This window comes from Lepus europaeus, chromosome 11 (assembly GCF_033115175.1).
Source record: "Lepus europaeus isolate LE1 chromosome 11, mLepTim1.pri, whole genome shotgun sequence".
Lineage (NCBI taxonomy): Eukaryota > Metazoa > Chordata > Mammalia > Lagomorpha > Leporidae > Lepus > Lepus europaeus.
The window spans coordinates 110,169,910-110,197,854 of record NC_084837.1 but is presented as its reverse complement, the minus strand read 5'-3'; the positions used below and the strand labels follow the sequence as shown (position 1 = coordinate 110,197,854).

The 27,945-nt window shown below is 59.8% G+C and overlaps 1 protein-coding gene across 1 annotated transcript in view; it reads right to left on the bottom strand.

The window, feature by feature from the left end:
- RASGRF1 (Ras protein specific guanine nucleotide releasing factor 1) overlaps positions 1-27,945 on the bottom strand; it is a 90,120-nt gene that overhangs the window by 49,432 nt on the left and 12,743 nt on the right. The window contains exons 2-5 of the mRNA XM_062204854.1: positions 17,535-17,641; positions 9,069-9,216; positions 3,083-3,175; positions 954-1,207 (exon numbers count right to left, since the gene is read on the bottom strand). Coding sequence (XP_062060838.1) covers positions 954-1,207; positions 3,083-3,175; positions 9,069-9,216; positions 17,535-17,641 — 602 coding nt within the window. The remainder of the gene's footprint in view (positions 1-953; positions 1,208-3,082; positions 3,176-9,068; positions 9,217-17,534; positions 17,642-27,945) is intronic.

Genomic DNA, 27,945 nt, shown 5'->3' with positions numbered 1-27,945 from the left:
TGTTTTATTTGTGTTCTTGGAGCTCGATTTGTGCTGTGGTTTCCATGTGGCTGGTCCCCACCCAAACCCGTGTTGAAGCCTGGTGCCCAATGGAATGGCGTCCAGAGGTGGTGGCACCTTTAAGAGGCGGGGCCTAGCAGGTGGTGGCTGGAGAAGGGAAAGGATTAATGCTGGTCTTGTTGGGTGGGTTAGGTCTCGATGGAGAGAGTGAGTTCACGGAGGCACACTTGGTCTCTCCCTGATCTCTTGCGTCCTCTTACGCCCTGGGACCCCCCTCTCCCTTGCACACGCTCTGATGTGCCAAAACCGATCTCTTCTCTAGATGAAATCCCAGCCACAGGGATTTTGCTCCAGCAACACAAAACAGACTAGGAAGACAGCACAGAGCTCTTGAACACTGACACCGGGGTGGGGGTGGGGCGGGCATCTGGCGTGGTGGTGAAGCCCCTGGTTGGGTGCTTGTGTGCTGTATTAGAGAGCCTGGGTCCCGCCCTAGCTGCGACCCAGCCGTGCAGGCCCTGGGAGGCAGCAGCGCTAGCTCAAGCGACGCCCGTGGGGGACCTGGGTTGAGTTTCCGGCTCGCAGCTTTGCCCCTTCCCCGGCCAGCACTATGTGTGTGGGGGGGTGGGGGTGAACCCATGAATGCCTGTCTCTGTCTCTCTGCCTCTCAAATAATAATAAAAAAATTATAGACTTTATATAAAACAAGTCAAACAGTGTACAACTTCAAACAGATAACAATACTGGACACAGGCTTCCTGAACTGTGTCACCACTAACACCACTGGTTGGAAGGGCATTTAGTAGTGACCTTGGCCTTGACCTCCTCGTCAGAGGCCAATAGCGACTTCCCCCAAACCATGACAACCGAAAACGCCTCCAACCTTGGCCAAGGGTCACCACGGGGGGCCTGCTTGGTTGGGGGTGGGGCAATGGTCCTGGCTGGTGGCTCACCTGTTCAAGAAGATGCTGCTGACATCGTCGTGCGTGATGGGCGGCTTCTTGGAGCTGGCGGCCATGCGCAGCGGGCGCAGGAAGTTGTTGACCAGGATGTGCAGCTGCTGCACGTACTCGGCCTCGGCCTCCAGCATGCTGAACACCACCTGGTTCCTCTTGCGCATGCTGTCTGCGTGCGGGGACCGGATGTAGTCCTGGATGATCGTCTTCCACTTCCGCCGGCACAGCCAGCCCCGCAGGAAGCTCTGCACCTGGGGTCGGGGTGGGAAGGGAGAGGCCCTGGTTAGCCTGCCGCGGCCGCTCTGTACCAGCGCCCTGCGGGGCGAGGGCCGGGGCTCTGCCATCCCCGTGCTGGGCGTCCCTCGGGCTTGGGCCGGAGCTCAGACATGGGCTGGGCTTGAGTCTGGCCCTGTGGTCCTCTGAGCCAGTCTTCCCAAGGAGATGAGGACCTGATGGAGCGACTCAAAGTGTGGCTCCCGGCCAGGGCTGGCCTCTCTCAAAAGCTTGTCCGGGATGGAGGAGCCAGGCGGTGCACACCTGGTCTTGGCTCAGGATCCGAGCGAGGCCCCCCTGGCTCCCTGGTGTTCTCTGTCCGTAGTGGGGGGGGGGGACACTGGCACCTGGAGCAAGGGCGCTGGCTGGGGTCCAGCCACAGGGCTCATCAAAAATACCCGCAACTGGGCACACGCGACAGGCACAGCCGTCCCAGTGCAGGGCTGTGTGCCGTGGAGACGGGAGACCCACCACCGCCCAGCAGCTGTCGCTGAAGACAGGAGGGGCTTTCTCCAAGATGCCAGGAGGCGGGGCTCAGCTGGTCTGCAATGGCCAGGGCAGCTGCTCAAGGTGCGGGGGGCCCACGGCACGGCCCTGCCTGCGTGGGTGGGGCAGGGGTGGCAAATCCTGATGCCTGTGGCCATGGCAGGTCCTACAGATGTAGGAAGCCAGCCCCTCCCGCCTGGGGCCGCGTGTGAGAGGTGGGCTGGGTGCCTGGCCTTCTACCTCTCCAGGACGGCGCAGGGCACGGGACAGGATTTGAAAGTCACTCTGCAAACACTTAGCTGCGTGCCCTTGGGCCAGTTACTTTGCCTCTTTGTCTGGGCTTCCCCCGAGTGCGAAAGGGAGACGCAAATAAAACCTCAGAGTGTTTTAGTAGGGATGAAACTGGTCTGTGTCAGGCTCCCGGAATAGCACGTGGCGGTAGAAGGTGGTTAATGAACTTGGCTGTTTCTATTTTTGAGAAACCCAAAGTCCTAATTTTTGGGTGGAGCCTTTGGATTTGAAAGCACCGGCAACAAATGCCAACAGAACTCACAAGCAAAAAAAAAAAAAAAAAAAAAACTCAAATGCAATTGACTCGGGGCAGCTGAACTTGGCCCCTGGGGCATTCGCATTGCAATTTCTTGTCTGGGTGATGCTGGGGTCATTTTTGCACCTCGACCAGCAGGAGTCTCTGGTTCTCCTCGTTCTCCTTAGTGTGAGCAGGGCTCACAAGAGAACTCGGCCGAGTGTCCACGGTCACCTCCGTGTGGCATCGGGGAGAGGCACGAGCAGGTGCAGGGCTCCGAAGCTGCCCCAGAGGCCCGGGTCTGCTAGGCCACACACACAAGCCATGCAATCCCCCTCTGCCCCGGCTCCACGGGGGCCCGTGGTGCTGTCACCACGAGGACACAGCTGGTACCTGCTGGGAGGTGACCCCTGTGGGCCCTAGCAGGGCAAAGGCAGTGGGTCTGACTGTGGGATCTTGAAGGCCAGATTCCCATGCTGAGGTCTGCTGGGGACGCAAGGGGCAGTTGTGAGAGGTGGTGGCATGGGTGGTGGTGGCGTGGGGGTATGCGGGGAGTGACAGCCGGGAAGTGGCCGGGGGTGGGGGGCGGATCTGGGCACTGCTTCGTGGCTCTGTGAAGAGAGCTGTCAGCTGAGAGGCCAAGGCCTGCCCTGGCTCTGTCCACTCCTTTTGCAATCGGAACTTCAGTTTTCTTATCTATAACGTGGGAATGATGAGGTGCCATTCAGGGGCGAGGGACAGTCTTGGGAGCTGGGGAGGGTGCATGCGTGGGGTGACCCTGGGGACAGTGGGACAGCAGGTGGACACGCAAAGAGGGCCCCTGCAGAGGGATGGAGCAGACCTTCTTAATCTTCTTGATGTCACTGTCCTCGTCGTTGGGGGTGACGGTCTGGGTGGACTGGATGCGCTCATTGTCCTTGAGCAGGGACGCGATCTGCAACAGAAAGGCAGGTTGGCCGCCGGCCAGGAGGGGCGCCCACACTGGCCATCCAGCGCCCGGTGCAGTCCCCTGCCGGAGACACATGTCCAGAAGCAGACATGCCCCTAGACAGAGAACGACGCCCTGGAGACCTGTCACACCCCGGGCCAGCGAGGCCGGGTGCTCGCGGGACCCTGGACAGGGCCCTCTGCTCCGGGGGCTGCTGCAGGTGCCTCGTTTGGGATCCGAGGGCCTTGTCCTCAATCTGTGACTCTCCGCCCTACTCCCCAAGCTGCCACACCTTTTTATATTCAATTTTCATCGTAGGAAAATACAGGCACCATGAAACGGATCAGCTGAGCATTTCCAAGTGTGCACCCCATGGGCGTTAAACACATTCGTGTGGGTGTAAAACCAGGTCCAGCCTGTGCCTCCTCAACTCCTTTCTGTGTGGAGCCGAGAGGAAGTGAGACTGTCCCATGCCACGGCAGCTCCACACCCCCAACTCCCTGGTCACTGCTGCCCTGCTTTTTTCCCCGTGGATGTGACTGCTCTGGGACCTGCTATCCGGGGAACCTCACAGGTGCACTTACCTTCCTTAGTGGAATGTCCTCCAGGGGCAGGTGTCACCTTTGCCTTCCTGTTGAAGGCTGAGTAATATTCCACTCGGCGTCTCCACTGCCTTTTACTGTTCATTTGCTCTGGGACATCTGGGTCCTCCCTACAGCTCTTCAAGCCAAACCACCCCAGATAGAAACCAGATCCGAGCAGGCTGACCCCTCCCTGGGCAGCCCTAGGTGCTGCTTGGGAATAGAAATCTCTTCAGAGCACATCCTGGAACCTAATGGCCCAGACGAATGGAGCAAACATTCACGATAGATACTCTAAAAACATCTCCATTCGCCTAATGTCACAGAGGCTGGCGGAGCTACAAGAACCAAACCAGGACACCTGTAGCCGTGCTGTGCGATCAGGCCGGTGTGTGTCCTCCTGGGCAGGGTGCAGCCGCTCCCTGTCCTGCGGGTCCCCCCGCGGCACCAGGCACTTTCCCCTTGAAATGCTGGCATTGCGTCTCTCCTCCATGGTAGGGGGAACGCCGGGTGAGACGGGGCCACAGGTGCTTGCTTCCCTAATCAGCTCTCTGTGGCTTAGCACCAGGCTGCACTTGATACGTGGTTGTTGGCTACACACATAAGCGACTTTTGCAAAAAAAAAGAAATCGAGCCATAGCAGCCAGCGAGAGCAGGGGCCAAGGACGGCAAGGGGGTCAGGAAGCCCCGGGCGTCTCAGGATAATAGCTCCGGGGACCCTGCACACGCTGCCTCTCCAAGACTCGCGGCTGGCTTGTCTCAAGGTCACTGGCGGAGCCGGAATGAATGGGCTCTCACGGCTGAGCGCGTGCAGCACTTTGAAAGCAAAATGGAGCAGTTACCTGCTCTCCACTCGTGCCTGCTAAAATTACCCGAGACGGAGCCGGCGTGGAGAGCGTCTTCCTTTTGTTATTCCTCTTCCGACTTCCCCTCCCCGCTCATGGAGCTCCCCCGAGAATATTCGCACAGTGAAATACGATGACTTTGTCTGTAGTGTACGGAGTCAAGGCGTGTGCGTGCACACACACACACACACGCAGCATCTTCACCTGCCCTGGCGTCTCCCTCTCTCTGCTGTTCTTTTCCTATTCGGGGATTTGCACAAAGCTCTCCCTGCCTTTTCTCATGAGAGTGCTGTGTGTGTGTGTGTGTGCGTGCTGGGAGGAGGGAAGGAAGGAGTCGGTATTTAACACTGACCGTGTGCTTCTCGGAGACAGGCATTCCGGGACACGCACTCAGCAGGGACCAGGGCAAAAAAATAGGTGCAATTAGGTCAGACAACCATGTTGCACGCGCAGGCGGCCCTGGCAGCCCGGGAGCCTTTATTTAAGGAGCAGGCTGGGTGGGCAAAACTCCCCAGGGTGAGGAGCCGGGGGATCCTGCAGAAGTCTTGAGGGGAGGATGGTGGGGGCACTGGGCTCGGTGGGCTCCCGGAGACAGTCTTTCCTTAACCCTGGCAGCTCCCATCTGGCAATGGATTTGCTCTGGCCCCCGCTCTGTCTGGGGGCTGTCCAGGCCCTGCTCGGCTGACGCGCGCTCAACCATGGCCAGAGGAGCTGGCCCTCTGGCACACTGCCCGACCCTGCACCTGGTGCCCCTGCTGGCCCCTGCCCACCTGCCACCTGCACACTGGCTTGGTCTGCCCAGAGAGGCGAGCTCTTCTTTGTGGACCAGAGCCCTCGGGGCTCTGGGCACTGGCTGCTGGCCCATCCTGCCCCATCCTTTGGCCCTCTCTGGGGGATCCCTTCTTTAATCCAGGATGCATTTTGGCAGGGCAGGAACCGATGGTGGAATTCATCCGGGTGTTTTTCTATCTGCAAGCAGCCAGGGATCTCTGCATTTCTTGCTTTTCACACAGCTGCCACGCGACTCAACCCTCTCTCCTTCCTTCTCGCTTCCCTCTGGCCCCTTCCAAGCCCAAGAGGGGCCATTTCTGTGCCCCCCCGGGCCACCTCCACGGGCCCATCCTGACGGTGCCTCTGTGTGGGGCACACGTGGGGCACTGGGGGCCCCGGGCAGTGGATGGGCAGCCTGACCTCTTCCCTAGAGGAGCGCCTGGCTGGAGAAGGGCGTCACGGGGCTCCCCCCCGGCCTTGGCAAGGGCTTTCCAGAAGGACAAACAGGAGTCCTCCAGGTGGGCCCTGGGGGGAGGGGTTGGAGTGGAGGGAGTGATGTGAACACAGGTGCAGGGCTGGGTGCCAGAGCACAGGTGCTTTGGGGGAGAGATGGGAAGCAGGGCCCCAGGCCTGGAGGGAGGTGATGGCTGGGGAGGAGTCAAGGTTACCCGTTGGACGTCTCCCAGGGCGGGCTCCCTTGACCTATGAGTCCAAGGCTAAGTTTTTATTTGCAACCACCGAGATCTCTGCAGCTGCTTCCCGGGCCGCTCTTCTAGGAGGCTGAGTGCTTCCAAGCCGATAAAACATCCCAGCCATCTGTGGGCGCCTGCCCCGCCCTCGGCGCCTGTCTCCTTCCCTCTCCAAATGTACGCCAGTTCCAAGTAGGAGAACAGGGAGGAAAGAGCCCAGCCGGGTGTCCTCGGGGAAGGCAGGCTTCCTCTCCCGGTGACTGCGCCCTGGGGGCTCCTTGACGGGGCTCTTGGTGGGGGGGGGGTGTCAAAGCCCTTCTGTCGCTGTCTTGACCTTCTTAAGGGCCCCACCTGCTTGTTCCAGCTCAGCTCCTGGTTCCAGCCTCCTGCTAATGCATACACCAGGGGGCAGCAGGGGGCAGCTCAGGTAATTGGGTTTCTGCACCCACCATGTGTGGGAGACCTGGACGGAGTTCCAAGCTCCCTGCTTTGGCCTGGCCCAGCCCTGCTGCTGTGGGCCGCTGGGGAGTGAACCAGCGGATCTCAAATCTTTTTTTTAAAAGAAAGAAAGAAGTGGGCTGGGGTGTAGCGGCCGATGCTGAAGACCGGATCTTTGATCTGCAGCACTTGCCAATGCCCGTGGGGCAAATACCCTGACCTTGGCCCATTTCTTGCTACAGCAGGTCAAATACATGGCGGGTAAATTTCTCGGAAATTCAACAAGCGGCTCCTCCAGGCTCACCTGAGCCAGCTGCAGCAGCACATGGGATACGAGGGAAGGAGACCGTGAACGGCACGTGGGAGCGACAGCAGAGGCCACACCAGGGCGTGGACATCACTGCCCTCCGTCTTAGCGGTAGATTCTCTAGAGCTTCCGGAAGGCCCGTTTCACACAGCAGCCTGTGTCCCGGGGCTGGGCCTGGAGGGAGGAGCCACATGGCCCAGTCCTTGGGCTTCTGGGGGCTGCTCGTTATGGTGGCACAGCCCAGCGCAGCCTGACAGACACTGCAGTAGCCACCTGTGACCAGGGGCAGGGAGGCTCGGGGAGATGGCTGCTGGGGGCTGGGATGTGACAGCGGTGAGAGGTCCCTAGGGCAGGTGGCTGGGGGCTGCAGGGCCCTGGAAATCCCGGGAGTCTGGGGGAAAAGGTGTGAGGAGCTGTTCCGGGAAAGGAGGGGTGAGAGAGCTGCCATGTTGGGGATACCGTCTCCCAGCCCCTCTCCCTGGTGGGGGGAGGAGGCGGGAACGGGGTGCCAAGGATCTGAGCTGGGAGACCCACCGCTGGGGGGAACCCGAGTGCCTTCCTTTCTGGGCACCGCCATGTCCTCAGATGGCTCCTGCCTCCGACGCGGCCCCGCGCCTCCTGCCCAGCTGGCGGCTGCCTCTCTCACATGAGCTCCATCTCTGCCTTCTTGGAGCCCCTCAGAGCCAACAGGTGGCCCTGGATCCCACCGTGTGTGTGTGTGTGTGTGTGTGTGTGGAGGGAGAGAGAGAGAGGCAAGTAGAGCGACAAAGCCTCCCTAAGCTGATCTTCGGTTTGAAGTCATCTTTAAAAGCATCTTTTACCCAGAGGGTAGTGCACTCAACCGAAACCCATGCCCCAGATTCCTGTCAGCTAGGGCTCTGCTGCGGCTTGGAGTTCTGAGACGCACATGCGCACACGCTCACCTGCTGCTGCCCGCTCCCCGGCGCCACCGCAGGCTCGGCCCACGGCACCCAGAGCCCCTCCCCGGCCCACAGCCTCCTGAGACCCTGCCAGGCCGCAGGAACCCAAACCCTCCCGGGCTGTGAACGGCTCACTCCCTGCCTTGGTTCACATGGCTGGCTCCATCACGGCCCTGATCCATGCTGTCCTGCACCCCGGCAGGTGCAGGACAGGTGGAGCCGGCTCTCAGGTGGGGTACAGGGTATGGGATGGCAGAGGGCAGGCCCTGGCCTGGAGACCCCCAGGGGGCAGCTTGCACTCAGTGGGGCCTCACCAGGTGGAGTGAGTGGAGATGGGATGAGAGAGCATTGCAAACAATCCACCAGCGTGTGCACAGGCCGGGAGGTAGGACGACACACAGCTACAGAGCAGGGTGACCTGCACGTTTGGAGAGGAGGAGCAGGCGAGGTGAGCAGGCAGTGGTCTCGGCTTTGAGTGAATGAATGAATGAGTGAATGCCACTTGGAGCCCCTGGCTCGGGAAGCTCGCAGCCTGGTACTGGGGCTCAGTGTGCATTCGGGGATCCAGGATAGATCTTGGCATTGACCCCAGGGTGAACCAGGTGGGCTGTGGAGGAGGCTCCAGGAGCTGTAGGAAGAGGCTCTGAGCTGGGGGGTGGGGGTGGGGCATGATGGACAAGCAGACAGGGGACCTGAGGGGTTTCCACTGCGTGAGCTTGGATAGATGTCGTGGGCTCCCTGAGCCTGGGCGAGCCAGCCCCTCTGGGTGGTCATGGGGCCTGGCTAAGGGCGCTCGTCTGGCAGTGCCTGCTCCAGGGCCACATCTGGGGTCTTGTTAGACATGAACTTGCACGTGGCTGTGACTGGGAGTTCAGGGCGATGCCTCTGCAGGACCAGGTGGAACTGGGGGCTCTGGGTCTCGTGAACAGAGCTGGTGTATTGGGTCCCACGCTCCCTCTCCAAAGTGGAGCTTCCTAAGTGCCGTACGGCCAGACCACAGCACACACCCCCGGGGCCTCGCAGCCTGTGGGGTCCTGCCTCTCGCTGCCTCCTCCTCTCCCTGGGTGGGTTCCCCACACCCTGGCACCTGGGGCCCCAGGACCTCTGCTACCTTGTGCCAGGGGAGCACCCAAACTGCCCCTCCCCTGGTGAGGAGGCTCCAGAAGCCAGAGCCCAGCTCGGCCAGCCTGGTGTCCGTCTACACATGAAGAAACTGAGGCCCAGACAAGACGGCGACCCGCTCCAGAGGCTACCGGCAGAGGCGCGATGGGAACCCGTCTGACCACAGGACCCTGCCCTCGGCACCATGCTGGGCGCCCCATCCCGGAAGCTCCCCGCCCGCGGCCACCTCTGCCTTCAGCCGCTCGATCTCGATCTCTCCGTCCTCGATCTGCTGCCGGAGCTGCTTGGCCACTGTCTTCTCCGTCTCCACGATCTGCAGCAGGTGCAGGTACTTCTGCATCAGCGCTTCGTGCTCGGTGGCCAGGGTCCTGTAGCTGTGGACAGGCAGACGGGAGGTGTGGCAGGTGCGAGACTGCCCCCTGGTGGCTGCTGCAGCCCCTGCCCTTCCCAAACCCCGGTCCCACGCTCTGACTGACGGCTCCAGCTGGGCCCGTGCGCATTCTCTCTCCCTGTGTCTCACTCTTGTGCACACACCACTCTCCTGCTGGGTCTCCTCCCTCCCTCCCTGGATTAACCCCATCCTCTCTCTTAGGCCTGCCGCAAAGCCACCCCCAGGAAGCCCTCCCTGGTAGCCCCTGGTCTTGATGGGGGTCCCTACAGCACCCAGGCTCCCGTGTCTCAGCCTAGGCTGAGTCAATGCTGTTTGCTCCCAGGGCCTGACACCACGTCTGGCAGGTGCAGGTGTGCGGTGAACATTTGCGGGGAAGGTTTGGCGTCTTTGGGTGTGTCTGTCCCCAAACCTGGCCCGAGGCCCTCAGTTCTCCCTCACCCTGTCCCCCCACTCCCCTCTCTGCTCTGTGCCCTGTCCCAGAACCACCTGGGAGCCCCCTCCCTGCCCCTCCCATATCTCTGGCTGTTCGCACCCCATCCCTGGGTCTGTCCTCGGCCACAGGGCCCTCTGCCCCCCACCCTCCCTCTGGGGGCCTCTGAGCACCCAGCAGTGCCCGCCCAGCTGCAGCAGGTGTCTCCCGCCTTCCTGCTCCCACTCCTGATTGTGCTCTTCCTGCTTGATGGTGGTGGTAGTGGTGGTGGTGGGGTCCCGCCATGTCCTATCTGGGCCCCAGCACAGCCTCACTCGGGGCCCAGCTCATGAGAGGCCTCACCCTCTGACCCGGCCTGCCTGGGCCCAGTCCCAGCACCCCACTCCCCCCACCCCAAGGGGCCCCTTACCAAGGTGTGCCTCAGTTTCTCATCTGTAGAATGGGGAGGAAACCAGCAGCCACCCTGGAGCGTGGCCGTGAGGGCTGACTCAGCAGCAGCCCAGGGGGAGCTGAGGATGTGCTGGGCGCCTGTTGGCTGGAGCACCCCTGGGCCCCCTCCCTCCCTGATCCGTCCCTGCCCAAGCCCAGGGACCTGCCCTCCCCCTGTCCCCTTTGCTCCTCCTCTGTAGGAGCTCCTGCCGCACACCCACCCAGGCAGACAGAAAGACCCACGCGGCTCCAAGCTGTCCCCTCCGTTCCCCAGACGCCCCGCCCCCACCCCACCCAGCAGTGACCCCTTTGCAGGAAGGGCAGCCTCCACCATGTACCCGTCTTCTCTCTTCCTGTTGGCATCAGGTGTTTGCCCCCTGCACCTACAGGACCTGGTCCCTCCCCGGGTCACCCGCTCTCTCCCATCGGCCCAATGGAGGCGCAGGCTGGCCATTCCTGGCATGAGCTTCCGGCCAACCAGGACACGGTGCATTCCTGGGGGCCACGTGTGGAATGCCGGCTTCTGTCACAGACGCGGGAGCTGTGTTGCTCAACTCACGCGGCCTCCGTGGTTCTCGGCGCACAGGGGACAATGACAACTTCCCCACCACAGGAGGCTCCTCGGCTGATGGGGACAGGGAGGCTCCAGAGCACTGTCCCCTGAAGACACCAGAGGGAGCTTCCCAGTGCAGGAGGCGGGTCCCGGCGGCAGCCGGCAGAGTGGGAGGGGCCTGGCACCAACAGGAGAAGAGCAGGTGCAGAGAGCAGGTGGAGTGCTCGCCCCGGGCTTTTCAAGGGAGACAGCAGCTGGCAGAGCGCGCGCCGGCTTGCAGCGCTGGCTCAGGACTGCGGCGGGGCTGTGCGTCTCCTAAGAGGTTTTACAGCTCCTCCAGCACCCCAAAGGACTCAGCTGGCCGAGTGTCCGCTTGCGCACCCTCACGCCGGCCCGCCCCTGGTGCCTCCCTTCCCCTCTAAGGCACCAGAGCCCAGGCTGGTCCGCAGCAGGTGTGGCTGCCTCTTCTCCTGGCCGCCCTCCCTCCTTCCCGTCCGACAAGCATTTCCTGGGCACCTCCCTGTGCGGCGGGCGTGGGGGGGGGAAGTTTGGAGACAGGCACAGACCTGCCAGGCCAGGAGGGACTCGAATCCGGCAAGGCAGAAGACACTGAGGTGGGGCTGTGTGCAGGGGGGTTGGGGAGCGACTTGTCCCGGAAGCAGCCAATTAGCGGCGAAGGCAGGGCCAGGGTGGGAGGGTGTTCCGGGCGAGGGGGTGGTCCCCTACCTGGGATGCCGGTTACAAGACACACACAGTTCCACCCTGCCCTGCACATGCGCACACACAGCCATCCCATCGCGCTCGGCTACGCACATCCAGCGTGAGGGGACATTGTATCTGCACAGGCACTAACACACCACCGCGCTTATTTTTATACACAGAACGTATCTGTTATGCTGATGTAAATAAAAACTAAGATGGGAATATGCAAAGATACTTAACATTCAATATGGTAGCCGGTAAAGCCTCCATCTGCGACACCGGCATCCCATATGGGCGCCGGTTCGAGTCCTGGCTGCTCCACTTCCGATCCAGCTCCCTGCTATGGCCTGGGAAAGCAGTAGAAGATGGCCCAAGTCCTTGGGCCCCTGCACACACATGGGAGACCTGGAAGAAGCTTCTGGCTTCTGGCTTCAGATCGGCGCATCTCCGACCATTGTGGTCATTTGAGGGAGCGAACCAGCTGGCGGAAGACCTTTTTCTTGGTCTCTCAAATAAATAAATAAATCTTTAAAAAAAAACACTCAGTGTGGCTTTGGAAGAGAGCCAATTTCTCCGTTAACACGTGTGAGTGCACACACGTGCACACACTCATACACACGCATGCACAGTGCACACACATTTACACACACACCATTTGCACACATGCGTGCACACACAAGCACATACATGCCCACCCACATGCTCACTGCACACACACATTCTCATGCCAGCACATACATTCACACACACACACCATTTGCACACACGCGTGCACACACAAGCACATACATGCCCACACACATGATCACTGCACACACACACATGCCCGAGGTCTGAGGTTCAGGAAAGCTCGGGGTTGTGGCTTCCCCTAGGCCTGCAGCCAGCTCCCTGGATAAGCAGGTGATGGCTCACGGAGGCCCAGGGGCTCAGCCAGGCTGGCAAAGGACCACTCTGCTGGGGAAGCTGACTTGGTTCCCTTGCCAGTGGGCATCACTGTGCCCTGCCCCTCCCCCAGCTGAATGGGCAGTGTCCCTCCGAGGTCAGTGAGCTGATCCACAGGTGACCTGCGTGGCCCACTGCACAGCCCAGGCTCTGCAGAGGTTCACGAACACAGAACACAGAGAAGTTTCTATTCAGAGGCAGTGGCCCCTTTGCTGGGGTTGGGGGAGGGCAGACACCAGTTCGGGGTGATCCTGCAGCCTGTGAGTGGCCCTGGGTCTCACCACCCATGGCTGTCAGATGGGCCGGAGCGGCCGGCACGCTCACTGGGGTGCCCTAAGGAGCGCAGGACACGTGGTGTGGAAGAGCCTGCGGCCAGCAGGGGGTGGGGTGGAGGCAGAGGCGTCCTCAGAGGGGACGCCCCCTCTGGCAGGCCACTGGGGATGCCCACAGCCCGGCGAGGGCGTACACTGACCACATGCCTGATGTCCTTGGCCACTCAGAGTCAGGTTTCTGTTTAGTGAATGGCTTAGAACTGCCCTGCCTGCCTGTGATGGGTTTGACACCTGCCACTCGGCTCTGGTATGGGCGGCGTCCTTGCTCTCAGGATGGGGTGAGCCCCAAGGTGGGCGTGGCCTTTTAGAGTGGGAGACTGGGGAGTTGTTGGCTTGAGGATTGAGGGGGGTGGCCCCCAGCAGCTGAGAACCAGCCAGGAAGCAGCGGCGTCAGTCCACCGGGACCCGAAGGCAGCCACTACACGGACTGAGCTGGGAAGTGGATTCCTCCCCGGGGCCCCCGGGCACAGCCCAGCCTGACCACCTCCTGGAAATCAGTCACTGCCCGGCCCAGAGCGCGACCCTCCCAACAACCCTGAGATGCTGGGCGTGGGCGGGGCACAGGCGCTGTTTCAAAGTGCTGAGTCTATGTGGTGATTCGCTGCGTAGAAAAGAAAATTAACACACGTTCTCTAAAATCAATAGATGTGGAGGTTCTTCGAAAAGTTTGCAGAAAAATGCAATGGGAAGATAAGTTCATCTTGGAGCCAGCACGTTTTGGAACCCATCTGCTGTGTTTTCATGAACTCGTTGAAGACATCTTGTGCGCATGAATTCCAACTTGTTTTGCACAAAAAAACTTTCCTTTTTCCCTCCCTCCCTTTGATCATTCCTTCCTTCCAGAGGCAGAGAGAGAGAGAAAGAGAGAGAGAGAGAGGGGAGAGAGAGGGGAGAGAGAGGGGAGAGAGGGGGAGAGAGGGAGAGAGAAAGAGAGAGAGAGGGAGAGAGACAGAGAGGGAGAGAGACAGCGAGGGAGAGAGACAGCGAGGGAGAGATAGAGAGGGAGAGAGAGGGAGAGAGAGAGAGGAGAGAGGGAGAGAGAGGGAGAGAGAAAGAGAGAGAGAGAGAGGGAGAGAGGGAGAGAGAGAGGGAGAGAGATAGAGAGGAAGAGGGAGAGAGAGAGGGAGAGAGATAGAGAGAGAGGGAGAGAGAGAGAGAGAGGGAGAGAGAGAGATGGAGAGAGAGAGGGAGAGAGAGAGAGGAAGAGTGAGAGAGAGAGATGGAGAGAGAGAGACGGAGAGAGACAGAGAGGGAGAGAGAGAGAGAGAGAGAGGGAGAGAGAGAGAGGAAGAGGGAGAGAGAGATAGAGAGGGAGAGAGAGGGAGAGAGAAAGAGAGAGAGAGGGAGAGAGGGAGAGAGAGAGGGAGAGAGATAGAGAGGGAGAGAGAGAGAGATGGAGAGAGAGAGAGAGGGAGAGAGAGAGAGAGGGAGAGAGAGAGAGGGAGAGAGATAGAGAGGGAGAGAGAGAGATGGAGAGAGAGAGAGGGAGAGAGAGAGAGAGGGAGAGAGAGGGAGAGAGAGAGACAGAGAGAGAGAGAGGGAGAGAGAGAGAGAGGGAGAGAGAGAGAGAGGGAGAGAGAGAGAGAGATGGAGAGAGAGGGAGACGGAGAGAGACAGAGAGGGAGAGGGAGAGAGAGAGACAGACAGAGAGAGGGAGAGAGAGGGAGAGAGAAAGAGAGAGAGAGGGAGGGAGAGGGAGAGAGAGAGAGTCGGAGAGAGAGCGAGACGGAGAGAGAGAGAGAGACGGAGAGAGACAGAGAGGGAGAGGGAGAGAGAGAGAGAGGGAGAGAGAGAAAGGAGCACTCCCATCCACTGGTTCACAGCCCAAATGCCTACAGTGGCTGAGGCTAGGCCAAGCCAAAGCTGGGAGCTGGAGCCTCACTCCAGGTCTCCCATGTGGGTAGGAGGGCCCCAACCACTCGAACCATCATTGGCTGTGTCCTGGCACCTGCAGGAACAGGGAGCTGGGACTGGGTGCCCAGGAACTGGGACGTGGGAGGTGGGCATCTTAACTGCTAGGCTGAGCACCCCCATAAACGGATCAGTTAGCTCCATTTCCATGAACTTGGTGAAGCACCTGCCTACATCTCCCTCATTTTACAGATCGGGGTTTGGACGCGCAAACCACGGATGCCGGGATCTTGACCACCCACCCCCCTCAACATGTCCTCCCGAACCAAGGTTAAGACAATTCCATCGCCCCAGGAAGCTCTCCCCTGCACCTTTCCAGTAACCCCAGCCTCAAAGATGACTACTGCTCCGGTCTCTGTCTGCCCAGCTGTACCGCTCCGGTCTCTGTCTGCCCGGCTAGTTTTGGCTGTCATAGAATTCCACGCAGCTGGAGCCACACAGCCGCATGCATGCGCTACTCTGTCTGCGGCTGCACCCGGCGTGTTGATTTCGAAGGCCGCCTGCCTCGTGGCACGCATTTGCGGGGGATTCTTTCTCACTGCTGAGCCACATTCCATGGCACAGGTGGACCTCGCTTTATTGAGACATTTCCTGTTGATGGACGCCTGAGTGAGTTCCAGGGTTCAATGACTGTGCATACAAAACAGATCCTTTATGTATGAGACCATGGCATCACGTTTCATTTTTCTTGGATAAATACCAAGAAGAGGAACTGGTAGGTAAAGAGAGTAAGTGTCTGTTTAACTTTCTTTTTTTTCTTTAAAGATTTATTTATTTTTTTAGAAAGTCGGAGTTACACAGAGAGAAGGAGAGGCAGAGAGAGAGAGAGAGAGCGAGCGAGCGAGCTTCCATCCGCTGGTTCACTCCAAAGTTGGCCACACTGGCCAGAGATTCACTGATCCAGAGCCTGGAGCTTCTTCTGGGTCTCCCACATGGGTGCAGGGGCCCAAGGACTTGGGCCATCTTCTACTGCTTTCCCAGGCCATAGCAGAGAGCTGGATCAGAAGTGGAGCAGCTGGGACTCGAATCAGCACCCATATGGGATGCCGGCACTGAAGGCAGCAGCTTTACCCACTACGTCACAGTGCCGGCCCCTGCTTAACTTCTTCTTCTTCTTCTTCTTTTTTTTTTTTTTGACAGGCAGAGTTAGTGAGAGAGGGAGAGACAGAGAGAAAGGTCTTCCTTCCGTTGGTTCACCCCCCAAATGGCTGCTATGGCCGGCGCACCGCTCTGATCCAAAGCCAGGAGCCAGGTGCTTCTCCTGGTCTCCCATGCGGGTGCAGGGCCCAAGGACTTGGGCCATCCTCCACTGCACCCCCCGGGCCACAGCAGAGAGCTGGCCTGGAAGAGGGGCAACCGGGACAGAATCCGGCGCCTCAACCGGGACTAGAACCTGGTGTGCCGGCGCCGCAGGCGGAGGATTAGCCAAGTGAGCCGTGGTGCCGGCTACCTGCTTAACTTCTAAAGCAACTGCTAGCTATGGTTCCAGGGCTGTGTGGCATCTTCTGCTCCTGCCAGCACTGACTTTGAGTGGTCCTCTGTGCCCCCACATTCATATCACCAGTCTTTGTCACTGAAGCCGCTCTCTGTATTTCACTGTCTCTAGGAGACCCTTGGGCCTGTGCGTAGCCCTGGTTCTCAGAACGTGCAGCCAGCTAGAATCCTTCCAAGCTTACAGAGCCCCTTCACATCAACTTCCCATGACCCGCAAATCAATAGTGAATAGTTCCACTTTGGCGCCAGGCAGAATGAGGTCCCACCGCTCTGCTTGACTCTGGGTTCCTCTTCATTCAATTCTGTCCTCCATGACGCTGGCAGTCTCAACTCCAAATCACAGCTCTGGCCATGTGACGCCCCTGATGTGAGGCTCTCCACGGCTCCCTACTGCCCGCAGAACAACGGTGAAGTGTCTCAGCCAAGCTTTCAAGGCCGGTTATGGGCTGGGGCCAGCCCACTGTCCAACCCTGTCTACTTCTGACGTCCAAACTGTGTCTCTTCATGATTCTTGGAATTCCCTTTCCTGTACCAATGCTTTTATTTAAAGCCTTTAATTGATTGATCGATTGATCGATCCTTTCATCCATCCACCTACCCATCCATCCACCCATCTGCCTACCCCTCCATCTATCCATGCATCCACTCACCCACAGCCCTTTCCACTTTCATTCAAACCTAAACCCGACCTCTCTCTCTCCCCCCTCCACTCTAGCCACTCTTTCTATGCCCTTATCAGGCGCTGAGAACGAAAAGAGTCAGTCACACCTTGTCCAGGCCCTCAGGAGCGTCCGTGTTACAGCAGAGCGGACATGGAGACATAGCCTTATCCACTAAGCCGCAAATCTGCTGCCCCAAAGGCGCCGTAGCCCCCGCAGTTCTCGGCTCTGCCAAGGGACTGTTAGCCCGGGGCCACATCCCGGCCCACAAGCCCATCACTTTCCCAGGCCCGAGGACTCAGCCCGGCATGGGCCCCAACTGCTTGGCAGCAGGTCCTGTCCTGGGCTTCCCCCGCTGCCTGGCTCAGTGGGTCCCTCCAGAGAGCGGGCGGAGGAGAGGGTCCAGGATTCCTGAGAGTTCAAGTTCAGAGAGGCTTAGGGAACTTCAGTCTCTAGATGAGAAAGCTGAGCCCAGGGAGAAGACGGGACAAGTTCACGGTCACGCAGTGCCCGGGAGGCCACGGCTGGGTTAGAAGCTCATACCCCTCTGATCAGACTGGACCACATTGGGCTCCCCCAATGGGAGCCAAGAAGCTAGGCTGATGGAGCAGGGTGGGAGAGGGTGCTGCTATTCCCTGTGGTCCCCCAGTGGGGAGGCACATCCCAGAGGTCCAGGCTCCAAGGGGGCAACATACAGACATTCTCCCCCCACCCCCCAGCCCGCGCTCTCCTCTGCCCAGAACTGCCTTTGCTCATGACACAGCCCTGAGGTTCGGGCCCCTTCTGCCTGCACTGCGGGGTGGGGGTTTCCTTCCCCCGGGTGATGGGGTGGGGGGGGGTGACACCTACCTGGCATGAGCGATGGCTGCCACCCACTCATCACAGTCCTTTGCATCCTCTGTCCGGAGCTCCAAGGCCTTCTGGTTCTCATGGGTGAAGTTCACCGTGAAGTAGTGCTGCAGCGAGAGGAAGGCACCTCCAGTTAGCGGGCAGCGACCGATCCAACTGCCTTGCCTCGTTTGCACATGGCTGCGCTATCTGGGATGGTCGGAACACCATTCTACAAACAGGCTGTCGTCCAAGTTAACAAAGCCCGTGCTTACGATGCAGGAAGGGGGCAATACCTACAAAGCCCTCCGTGCCCACAAATTGCAAGAAGCTGGTTGCAAAGCATCAGGCCCCCAAGGGGTGGGGACAGGGGAGGAAGAGTACATCCTGCGAACCCGCCCCTCGGACCCTGGGTCCCACTTCATTGCATTTCATCCACTGTACAAAAGCTGAGAAGCACTCTCCTAGGGGCTGGGGTTACAGCAGGCACAGTGTTGCTGTGGATTCGTTTCTGGGAGGAGGAGAGAGCCCACCGGAAGCCCCCTCTGTCCGGCACAGGTGCTGACAGAGCGCTGAGTCAGCTGGGGGCCCTGTCCCCTGAGAGCCCAGGGCTGACAGTAGACCCATCTCTGCACTCTTGTCACATGAGTGAAATACACACAAAGCTCTTGGAGCAAGGTCCAGCACTGAGTAGGCACCATGTATATGCTGTAATGAACGTAGTGTGGTCACTCCTGTAACAGAGGGGCCAGAGACAGCACGGGGAGCTCAGGAGGGCTTCCTGGAAGATGGGGCGTTGGTCCCGGCTTTAGTTCAGTTGATCGGAAAACTGTGGTGGGAGGGGGGTGAGACGTCTGAGGATCAGCCTCAGGGTGCAGAGGGAAGCTGGGAGCGAGGGGAGGCAGGCGAGGGCCAGGGGCTCAAACTGCGCATGTTTCCGGGGCCTGGGCCTGGTGCAACTGGGGGAAGAGAGGCAGGGAGCAGGTGCAGCGCAGGGCCCTTGGGGCTGCCGCTGGCAGGTGCACCTGGGGCAGGCACCGGGTGGCTCCTTGCCAGAGAGGGTACCAGGGAGCAGCGCAGGGTGCGGTGTGTAAGCTGACGGCAGCCTCTACTGACATTACTGTTTCTGCTCACTGTCCGTCGAGGTGGCAGCCGGGGCGTGCACGAGAGGCTGTCGTGGCCGAGTCAGTCTCTCGCTTGTTTCCTAGGAAACAGACAACTGGGGCTGGGGAAGGAAATGTCAGCCGCCAGGGATGGGGGGGGGGGCTCCAGTGGGCACCCCGCCCCCTCGAGAGGGAAGCAGGATGAAAACTGAGCTGCAGGTGGCCACCGACACCTCCACTTCTCTCTCTCTCTCTCCCTCTTTTTGGAGCGTGCACACACACACACACACACGAATGCACACTGGTCTCCCATGAGCTCGGTTTCCCCACAGCCACCAAGTGAAACAGGTGTAATCTGCGTTACAGCTGATGAGCCAGGGCTCAGAGAAGTCAAGCCACTTGTCCAAGGCCAGAACACCTGGCCACAGGCACCCAGCACTGTCTACAGAGATGACAGAGGCGTGACTCGGAGGTGAGACTCTGGGTGCAGGGGTGGGGGCAGCATTACCACGTCCATTTAGACCCCTGGGAGATGCCCCAGTTCCGGATGGGCGCAATGGTAGAGTCACAGTGGGAGCAGTACCTTTTCCCCTGAGCTTCCTGGGGGCGACACAGAGTTCCTAGCCCTGGGGAGGCTTGCGGGGTTGGTGGGAGGGGAGAGCTCAGAGCCGCAGGGGAGGCTGGGTTTGGTTGGGAAGTGCTGAAGCCACGCTGGAGACCCATAGCCCCCTGCACCTCACCACTGACAGAAATGTGACCACAGCGAGAGAGGGGTGCCAGGAGGACCCCACAGGTCTGGCCCCAGCCCTCAGGGACCTCCGCACCTGACAGGTGACAATGCTCTCGGACCAGGATCTGGGCTCCCGGAACCTGCTGGAAGCTTGTCCCCTGTGAACCAGAGACTCCTTCCTGTCACCCCCCCCCCCCCAGCCAGGTGCTGCCCATCCAGCCTCGGTGTGGCCTCGCCCCACCTGGTCATCACTGCTCCAGGCGGGCCTCGGTCTGGTCTTCCTTGGAGACAGCATGCTGGCTCTGAGCCCGGAGGATCAGGTGAAGTAGCGAGGGGCTTTGGGGACAGCTGTGACCAGGGTAGGTCCCCGTGTGTCCTAACAAGCAGGCTGCAGGGACCAGGGTGGCAGTAGAGCATCTGCAGGCCTGGGCCTTGCAGCTGCAGGTGCTCCAGCCAGAAGGCAAAAGGGAACCAGGAGCACCTGCTGTGCCCAGCTTAGGGTACTGTGTTCTTAGCACACATGTCCTCGCGGGAGACAGCCATCCCAGGAGCTAAGTATAGAAAGGGGACAGCAGGAAGGTCGTGGACAATGTGCACATATCCTGCCTCTGGGCAGTGGGAGGAGCACACCCCGGCTTTGCGTGGGGCCCAGGCCAGACAGAGATAGGGCAAGAGACAGCCGTGAATGGGAGAGGGAGAGAGGCGCTCACAGCGGGAACCCTCGGGAAGGAGCAAAGCCCACAGGTGCAGACAGGGTGAGCGCCGGGCTCCTGGAGGATGCTAGGGCAAATCTAACGGAAACCACCAGGTTCTCCCAGCCCCGTGCAGAGAAATCTGAAAAACAGCCAGGGGCATGCCTGGCACCGTGCAGGTGCTTCCGTGGGGGACTTGCAGAGGAGGGGACATGACCCCCAGCCCATGGAGGGGCTGAGGCACCTGTAGGAGAGGGGTCCAGGGCACCCCATTGTTCTCTGCCCATCACACGTAAGGGCTCCCTGGGAGCTATCTGGGGGCTGGTGGCTCCCTGGGTAGGGAAGAGGCACTGGAAATGGGGTCTGATCTGGTGTCAGCTCGGCAGCTGGCCCAGAGCGTGGCTTGGGCAGCAAGTTCCTTCCTCCTCTTCCTCCCCCCCTTCCTCACCCTCCTCTTCTTCCTCCCCCTCCTCCTCCTCCTCCTCCTCTTGAGCGTCTTCCTCTGTGTGGCCCATGAGTTGGGCCCTGTGACTTTTGCGAGCCCCCCGATACAAATCAGGGGACTGCAAACCGTTTGAGGGAAGTGAGGTTAAGGGGGAAATTTATCCTGCTGCCCCCAAACGCCTGACATTCACACACAGTAGGGATCGTCAAAGGGTTTACAAAAACATGCATTATGAAAAAGCTATGCATGGACATTCAAATTGTTTTTGGGCATCGAAAAAACATCTTTTCATTCTGTTTTTCCGCGAAGCTTTTGCAGTACCCAAGCATGGACGTACTCACATCTCACATGCATCTCTGTCTGTCGAATGTGAGACAGACAGACAGACACACAGACAGAGACACAGGCAGAGAGCGTGCTGGGTCTCTGGGTCTCTCTCTCCTTGCAACCCGGACACGCCTCGGGTGGTTCTCAGACACCCCCTCCCCACCACAGGTCTTGGGAGGCCCTCAATGTGTTTCTGGCTCTTTCTCTATTCAGGGCCAGGTGCGCAGCCCCGGTATGGCCTCGGGGCGCTGGTGTGTCTCTGTGTCCCAGGATCACCCCTGGTGGGGTGCACCCCAACATAGGCCAACCTGAGGCAGCCTCGGCAGGTCCCAAGGAACACTCAGGCTGGAGGCTAAGGTCTGGGTGCAATGCATTTGTCTGGGTCTCTGGGCAACTTGGCCCAGGCTTGGGGTGGGGGTGTCTGGGACGCTTTTCCTTCTCCCCAGCACCCCGTGCCTGGCTGACCCACAGGCTTTTGGGCAGCTCAAGGTGGGGCGTGGGTTTGCTTTAATCGGGGACTCCAGAGTCCCGCTCTGAGCCTGGTACCGAGTGGGCACTAATGCATGGCTGAGGAGTAGGACAATGGGTAGACGCACAGCCTGACTTGGAGGGCACCACTCGGAGGGCACCAGGGCGCTGTGGTCCTTGCCACAGTCAGTCTTGTTAAGGTGGATACGGGCATTGCGGACGGCCCCTCTGGGTACCTGGCACGTGCCACCCCCGCTGCCCCGTGTGGCTGCGCCTCTCAGGGACACAGCCCGTGTACACGGCCCAGGACCTGGAGTTTGCTGCGCTCTGCTGTTAGCAGGGGTCAGCATCACGGTGGGCCAGCCCCAGATGAGCAGAGCCCTGGGGGTGGGCGCTGGGGCGATGCTGGTTTCTCCGGGCAGCGTCACAAGTGAGGGAGGCTGAGGATTGGGGGAAGTGGGCAGAGGGGGGTTTCCTGTTGCCTCCCACGGGGCCCTTCAGGTCCCCTCTCCCTCCTCCCTGCCAGCGTTTGGAAAATGTCAAACATTCACAAATTCCAGAGAACTTTTGCGCCAACCCCTGTATCACCGCCTAGGTGTCGCCGTTGGTAGCACCAGCAGAAAAGCTGGACTTTCATCAGAGGGTCTTGGGCACGACTGACCCCCACAGAGGACCCCCCACACCACCTGTGGGCGCAGGATGTGTCCTCCGGGCACGGTCTGGGGGGATGGGCCCCCAGCTCGCACGGTTGTGGGGGCGGGGTCTGTAGGAGGGTTAGGGACCTTCTGGAGTTTCCAAGGCAAAGAGCACAGAGAAGTCTTGGCTTGGAGTAAGCCGGGCTCGTGGCTCAGTTTGGGTCAAGGCGTCCATGCCCCACCAGCCCTCACCTGGGGGCCCTCTCGGGCTGGGACAGAGCTTCTGGGACAAAGGGACAGAGAGCAAGAAGTGGCCTCAGTGATGGGGGGAGAAGGGACATTCACATTCCCGCACGTTTTGGGTGACAGCAGGTGAACAGTGTAGGTGGCACGGTGCTATCTGGGAATGCTTCTGCCAGCTCTGGGGACTTACGAATGCTCGCGGGAAAAGTGTTTTATGAAAAAAATTTAGGCACGGATTTCCAAACTGCCTTTGCACCCAAATAAACTTACGCTTTAATCCCGTTTCCATGATGTTTTTCATTTATATTGATTTATTTCCATTTTATTTGAGAGAGACAAAGATCTTTCATCTGCTAACCCTAACCCTGACGCTAACCTGAACTCTAACCCTAAGCCTAACCTAAATGCCCACGACGACCAGCCTGAAGCCAGGAGCTGGGAACTCCATCCAGAGCTCCCAGGTGGTGGCAGGGACCCAAGCACTTGAGCCAGCACCTGCTGCCTCCCGGGGTGGGCGTCAGCAGGAAGCTGGAGTCAGAGCAAGGCCAGGATTCGAGCCACCACTCTGAGAGGAGAAGCGGGTGCCCCAGGTGGCACTGGAAACTTTGTGCCGGACGCCCAGCCTTCCATGAACTTTGTGAAGCCGCCTCGTTGCGTCGGCTGTGCAGCCTCAGGGCGTGTGCTTGGTGGCTCCCACCTCGGCTTCTTCACCCGTAAAACCCCTTCCTTTGACGACACTTGGGGGGATCGCAGGGCCAGCATCCAGGTCTTCCATCTGCTGGTTCACTCCCCAAATGGCCACAATGGCCCGGGCTGGGCCAGGCTGCAACCAGGAACCAGGAAGTTCCTCTGGATCAACTACGTGGCTGCAGCGGCCCAGGCACACTAGCAGGCAGCTGGATTGGAAGTGGAGCAGCCGGGACTTGAACCAGTGCCCACATGGGATGCAGGCCCTGCAGGTGGAAGCTTAGCCTACTATGCCACAGCACCAGCTCCTCAGGAGTGCGTTGTGACAGGCTTCTTGGTGCTGGAGCACTGTGGTCTGCACCTGGGGCCTGGGCTTAGGCAGGAAGGAGGAACCACTGGGCTGCTTGGGTTCCCCAGAGCCTTGGTGGGGCCAGCCCAGCTCCCTGGGGCTTGGAGACAGCTGTCCAGGGCCAGGGAGTGTTACGTTATGTCCCTGAGGCCCTCATCTACAGTGGGCTGGAGGGCTCCCGGGGGCTCTGGATCAACACTCATCTCAGTGTCCATCCAGGGAGGGGCGGTGACCCTGGGCAGCAGCACAGCCCCGAGACAGCCCCCTAAGCTCAGCTGGTGTTGGATCAGAGCTCAAGGGCACAGGGATCTCCCCCAAAACGGCATCACCCCTGCACTCCAGGTTGCCAGGCTGGGCAGGGTAATGGAAGCGGGACTCAAACACGGGAGCCCGCTAGAGCTGCTGGGCTGGGACCGGGACCTCGACTCCGGCGTCCCTCGCATGGTGCTGAGACCGACCAGAGCGACCACGCAGCTTCGGAGTCTGCAGGTCTCGCCCTCATGGTGAGGCTGAGCGCTCACCCCATGCGAACGTTGGAGGACCACCGATGGGAACCTCATCACGGCTCACAGATGGCAGCCGAACAGGCCAGGACTGCAGGGTCACAGCCCCGGCTCTACCAGGCCTGGCCAGCTTTTCAGGAAGGAGTAAGTACTTCCTATGCAGCCTCATCAGGGCGGGAGGCCCGGGTCCTGGACCATGGATGAGGACTGTGTGGAAAGAACTTGTTACGGCCTTCACAAGGTTGCCTGGGCCAGTTCAGAGCCACGCCCAGGCCTCGGCACCCACCCAGCGGCCCACGGAACCACCCCGGGGCCCCGCGGTCGTTGTATGAACTCACTGAGCGGCAGAAACGCAACGAAGGCAGGACCCACCGGTGGATCGGTGGATGGCACCTGAGTTTGTTAGTGGAGGAGCAAGGCTGGTGGACCGCTCGTGGTGCCCGCCAGCGCTGCAGAGTGGCCTCGGACCCCACTGGGGCCTCTGCAGGGAGTCAGGGCGGGGCAGGAGCCCCCTAGGCTTCAGGTAAGAGATGGAGAACCTGACACGCTGCTCCGCCAGGGGTTCCAAGATGGATCAAGGGACCGACGCTCTGGGGCAGAGGGTTAGAGCCCTGGCCTGCAGCGCCGGCATCCCACACGCACGCCAGTCCCGGCTGCTCATTTCCGATCCAGCTCTCTGCTAATGCACCTGGGAAAGCAGCGGAGGCTTGCCTGGGCCCCTGTACCCATGTGGGAGACGCAGAAGAAGCTCCTGGCTTCTGGCTTCGGATCGGCGCAGCGCCGGCCGTAGCGGCCACTTGGGGAGTGAACCAACGGAAGGAAGACCTTTCTCTCTGTCTCTCTCTCTCTCACTGTCTAACTCTGTCAAATAAATAAATAAATAAATAAATAAATAAATAAATAAAAGATGAGCAATGAACGGTTTTACTGCAGTTCATTGAACTGTGGCATTCCCCCTCCTCTCTCAGGATGAGCCTTGGCGCCAGGACCCCATCTAAGTTAGCTGAAGGGCACTGAGTCTCTGGTGTTGGGGAGGGGGCTTGGTGCTGGGCCTCCCCTTGTGCCCTGACTGTCCCAACAGGCTGCACCTCCATGGGGGACACAGAACACCAGACAACTGCCCACAGGCAGGGGGTGACCAACTGCCCCAGATTTGAGCCAGCCGTGATGGATGGCTGGCCACTCTCTGACGGATGGAGCAGGTGGAAGTGCCAACAGCTGGGCCAGGCCTGCTGCACTGCCTGGAGCTGAGGGGCCCTGGGTAATCCCGCCTTCTCTCCCAGTCCTGGGTTTTGCCCAGTAAGCAGGCACCTGTCTTGGTCATCCACTCCCGGGGCACTCACAGTGAACCACAAAGTCCTCACACCTTTCACCTCTACCCAGAGCGTTTCTCATTCACTAATTCAACCAGCAAGTTCGCAGCCCTCACTATCAGCCAGACATGGGGCGCCTTGTGGCAGCAGGGAGACCTAGGACTTTCTCTGAGTCCGCTCTGAGCTCTGGGCTTTTACGGCGAGCTGCTACCCACTGCCCCCCCCGTCTTCCCAACAAAGCCATTCACAACTGTACTGGAGGACTTTCTCACGTCTGCTGCGATGGCCAAGCGTCTCCACCCATCCAGGTGGCACACGCCGGTGGGGGCTGGGGACATGGCAGCCTGCAGCAGCGGCGGACACAGGCCCCCAGGAGTCACCTTGCTAGGGCTCCTGGTGATCTCAGACTGATGAGCTGTGTGCACTGAGCTCCAACGGCAAACGTGCAGGGACCGACCAGGGAGCAGACCCCGGGAGGCAGCATTGATGGCTCGGTCATTGTGTCCCTGCCACCCACGTGGGAGACCTGGATTGAGTTCCCAGCTCGGGGCCGTGGCCTGGGCACGGAGAAGCCAGTGTTTGCCATCTGGGTAACCGAAGGCATCTTCCGCCACCACACACGTGTGCAGCTGTTTAATGAATGATTCACACCAAAAACCAGAGGAGGGAGCACCGGACCTGGTCCTCAGGCACGGGCAGTGGAGCTGGCTGGAAGGCGTGGTGGGGGTGGGGTGGGGGGCTGGTTTTCCATCACAGTGCCCCTGGCTTTTGAAGGACAGCAGGTGGCCCACCAGGCAGACGGCAGCGAAGCAATCTTTCTCTAACACGGCCCACCACGGACCCTTTTGTCTCCACCTCGGAGGGTGATCTGTCCATATTCCATGGGATCTGAGGTCCCGGGGTCCCTTTTGGGGGTTGTGGCGTGTGCCAGGGTTTGCACCTGGCAGACTTGGTTCAGGTTCATTACTGCTTGTTTCGCCTTGAGGTCTTCAGCACACACCTTCACTTGGCTGGGCGGCCCCCTCTTCCACACGGTGAGCACACGCAGTGGACGACAGCTCCCAGGGCTGGGTAAATCGTTGTTCTGCGAGGTTCCATTCAAAGGCTCAGGCATGGTTTCCCAAGCCCTCGGCTCTTCTGCAGGGTGGACTGATGGGTCTCACCAGCCTCCCACTGGCAGCTTACTGGAAAACACAGCTGCACGTGTGTTCACGTGTGTGCCTGTGCGCACACGCCCAGTTCCCTTCTCTCCATCTTCCTCCTGCCCAGCTTCGAGGCTTCAGCCTCTCCCACCTGGGTGACTCAACAGCGCCCCCTGCTGCTCCTGCCCCTGTAGTTCATCCCACTTTGGGAGGAGCAGACTTGGCTCGGCAGTGAATCTAACCAGGTGTCACTCCGCAACCCAAGCCAGGCACAGCCACTTTCTCCTCCGTGGGAACCTGGTTCCCTCCTTCCTGCTGGGCCCAGCTGGCTTCGGCCAGTTTGCTCTGCCTGATGTCCCTGTGCAGAGAGGGGCTGGCTAGGGTGTGTGCGTGTGCACACGTGTGTGCATGTGTGTATGTGTACAAGTGCGTGTGTACACCCTTGCCCAGTGTTCGCCATCTCCTTCCTTCCTCAAATAAAGAGACACTCGTGGCCGGTGTTGTGGCATAGCAGGTAAAGCCGCTGCTGCCACACTAGCATCCCCTATGGGCGCTGGTTCGTGTTTCTTAAAGATTTATTTTATTTGTTTGACAGACAGAGTCACTCAGAGAGAGGAGAGGCAGAGAGAGAGAGAGAGAGAGAGAGAGAGAGAGAGAGAGACAGAGGTCTTCCATCTGCTGGTTCACTCCCTAGATGGCCACAATGGCCGGAGCTGAGCCGATCTGAAGTCAGGAGCCAGGAGCTTCTTCCGGGTCTCCCACACGGGTGCAGGGGCCCAAGGACTTGGGCCATCTTCTACTGCTCTCCCAGGCCTTAGTAGAGAGCTGGATCGGAAGAGGAGCAGCTGGGACTAGAACCAGCACCCATATGGGATGCCGGGGTTCAGGCCGGGGCTTTAACCTGCTGCGCCACAGCGCTGGCTCCATTTCTGATCCAGCTCCCTGCTGTTGGCCTGGGAAACCCACGCAAGATGGCTCCAGTGTTTGGGTCCCTGCACCCATGTGGGAGACCTGCAAGAAGGGCTTGGCCCAGAGCTGGGTGTTGTGGCCATCTGGGGAGTAAACCAGCAGATGGAAGCTCCCTCCCTGTCTCTCCCTCTCTTCTCCAACTCTGCCTTTCAAATAAATAAATGAATCTTAAAAAGATAAGGGGTACTCATCCAGGCCCCTCTCCCATCACGTCTTTCCCCTTCCCACAGCGAGGCTCCTGGGGAAGCCACTCTGTCTGCCAGCCCTTGTACCTCCTCATCTCTCACAGCTCCCGAACACAGTGCATGCCCAGTGCCGGTCCCTCCAGCCCTGGCTGCACACCCCCATGCCTGGGGCATTGTGGGAACTTCCCAAGGGGTCCTTGTTCCCAAGTGAGCCCAGTTCAAGGAAGTATTGGCCTCTACTGGCCCTTGGGGCTCCCCCACATCAATGCAGAGAGGACTGACCTACCCTGCACCCCCCCACTGCACCTGATGAGGCTGTACACAGGGTCAGGACCCCGCCTATGACCCCTGTCCCAGCTCCTGCTGGCCTCATCCTGCCCACGCTGGGCCTCTGAACTCTCAAGTCTGAGTCTTCCAGGGGCTTGGTTACTGCACCAGGACCTCCACTTTGTCCCCAAGCTGAGCACCTGTCCCAGGCCCTTGTCCAGTTTCCTGGTCTCCCATGGGGGCTGAGCCTCTGGCCAGCAATCCAGCCCCAGTGTGAGGCCAGAGACTGGGTACCATCCTGCTTCCTTATTTCCCGGCCCATGGTGGGTGGGGAGGAGAGCAGGTGTAACTGCAGCATCCGAGCCTAGAGGTCC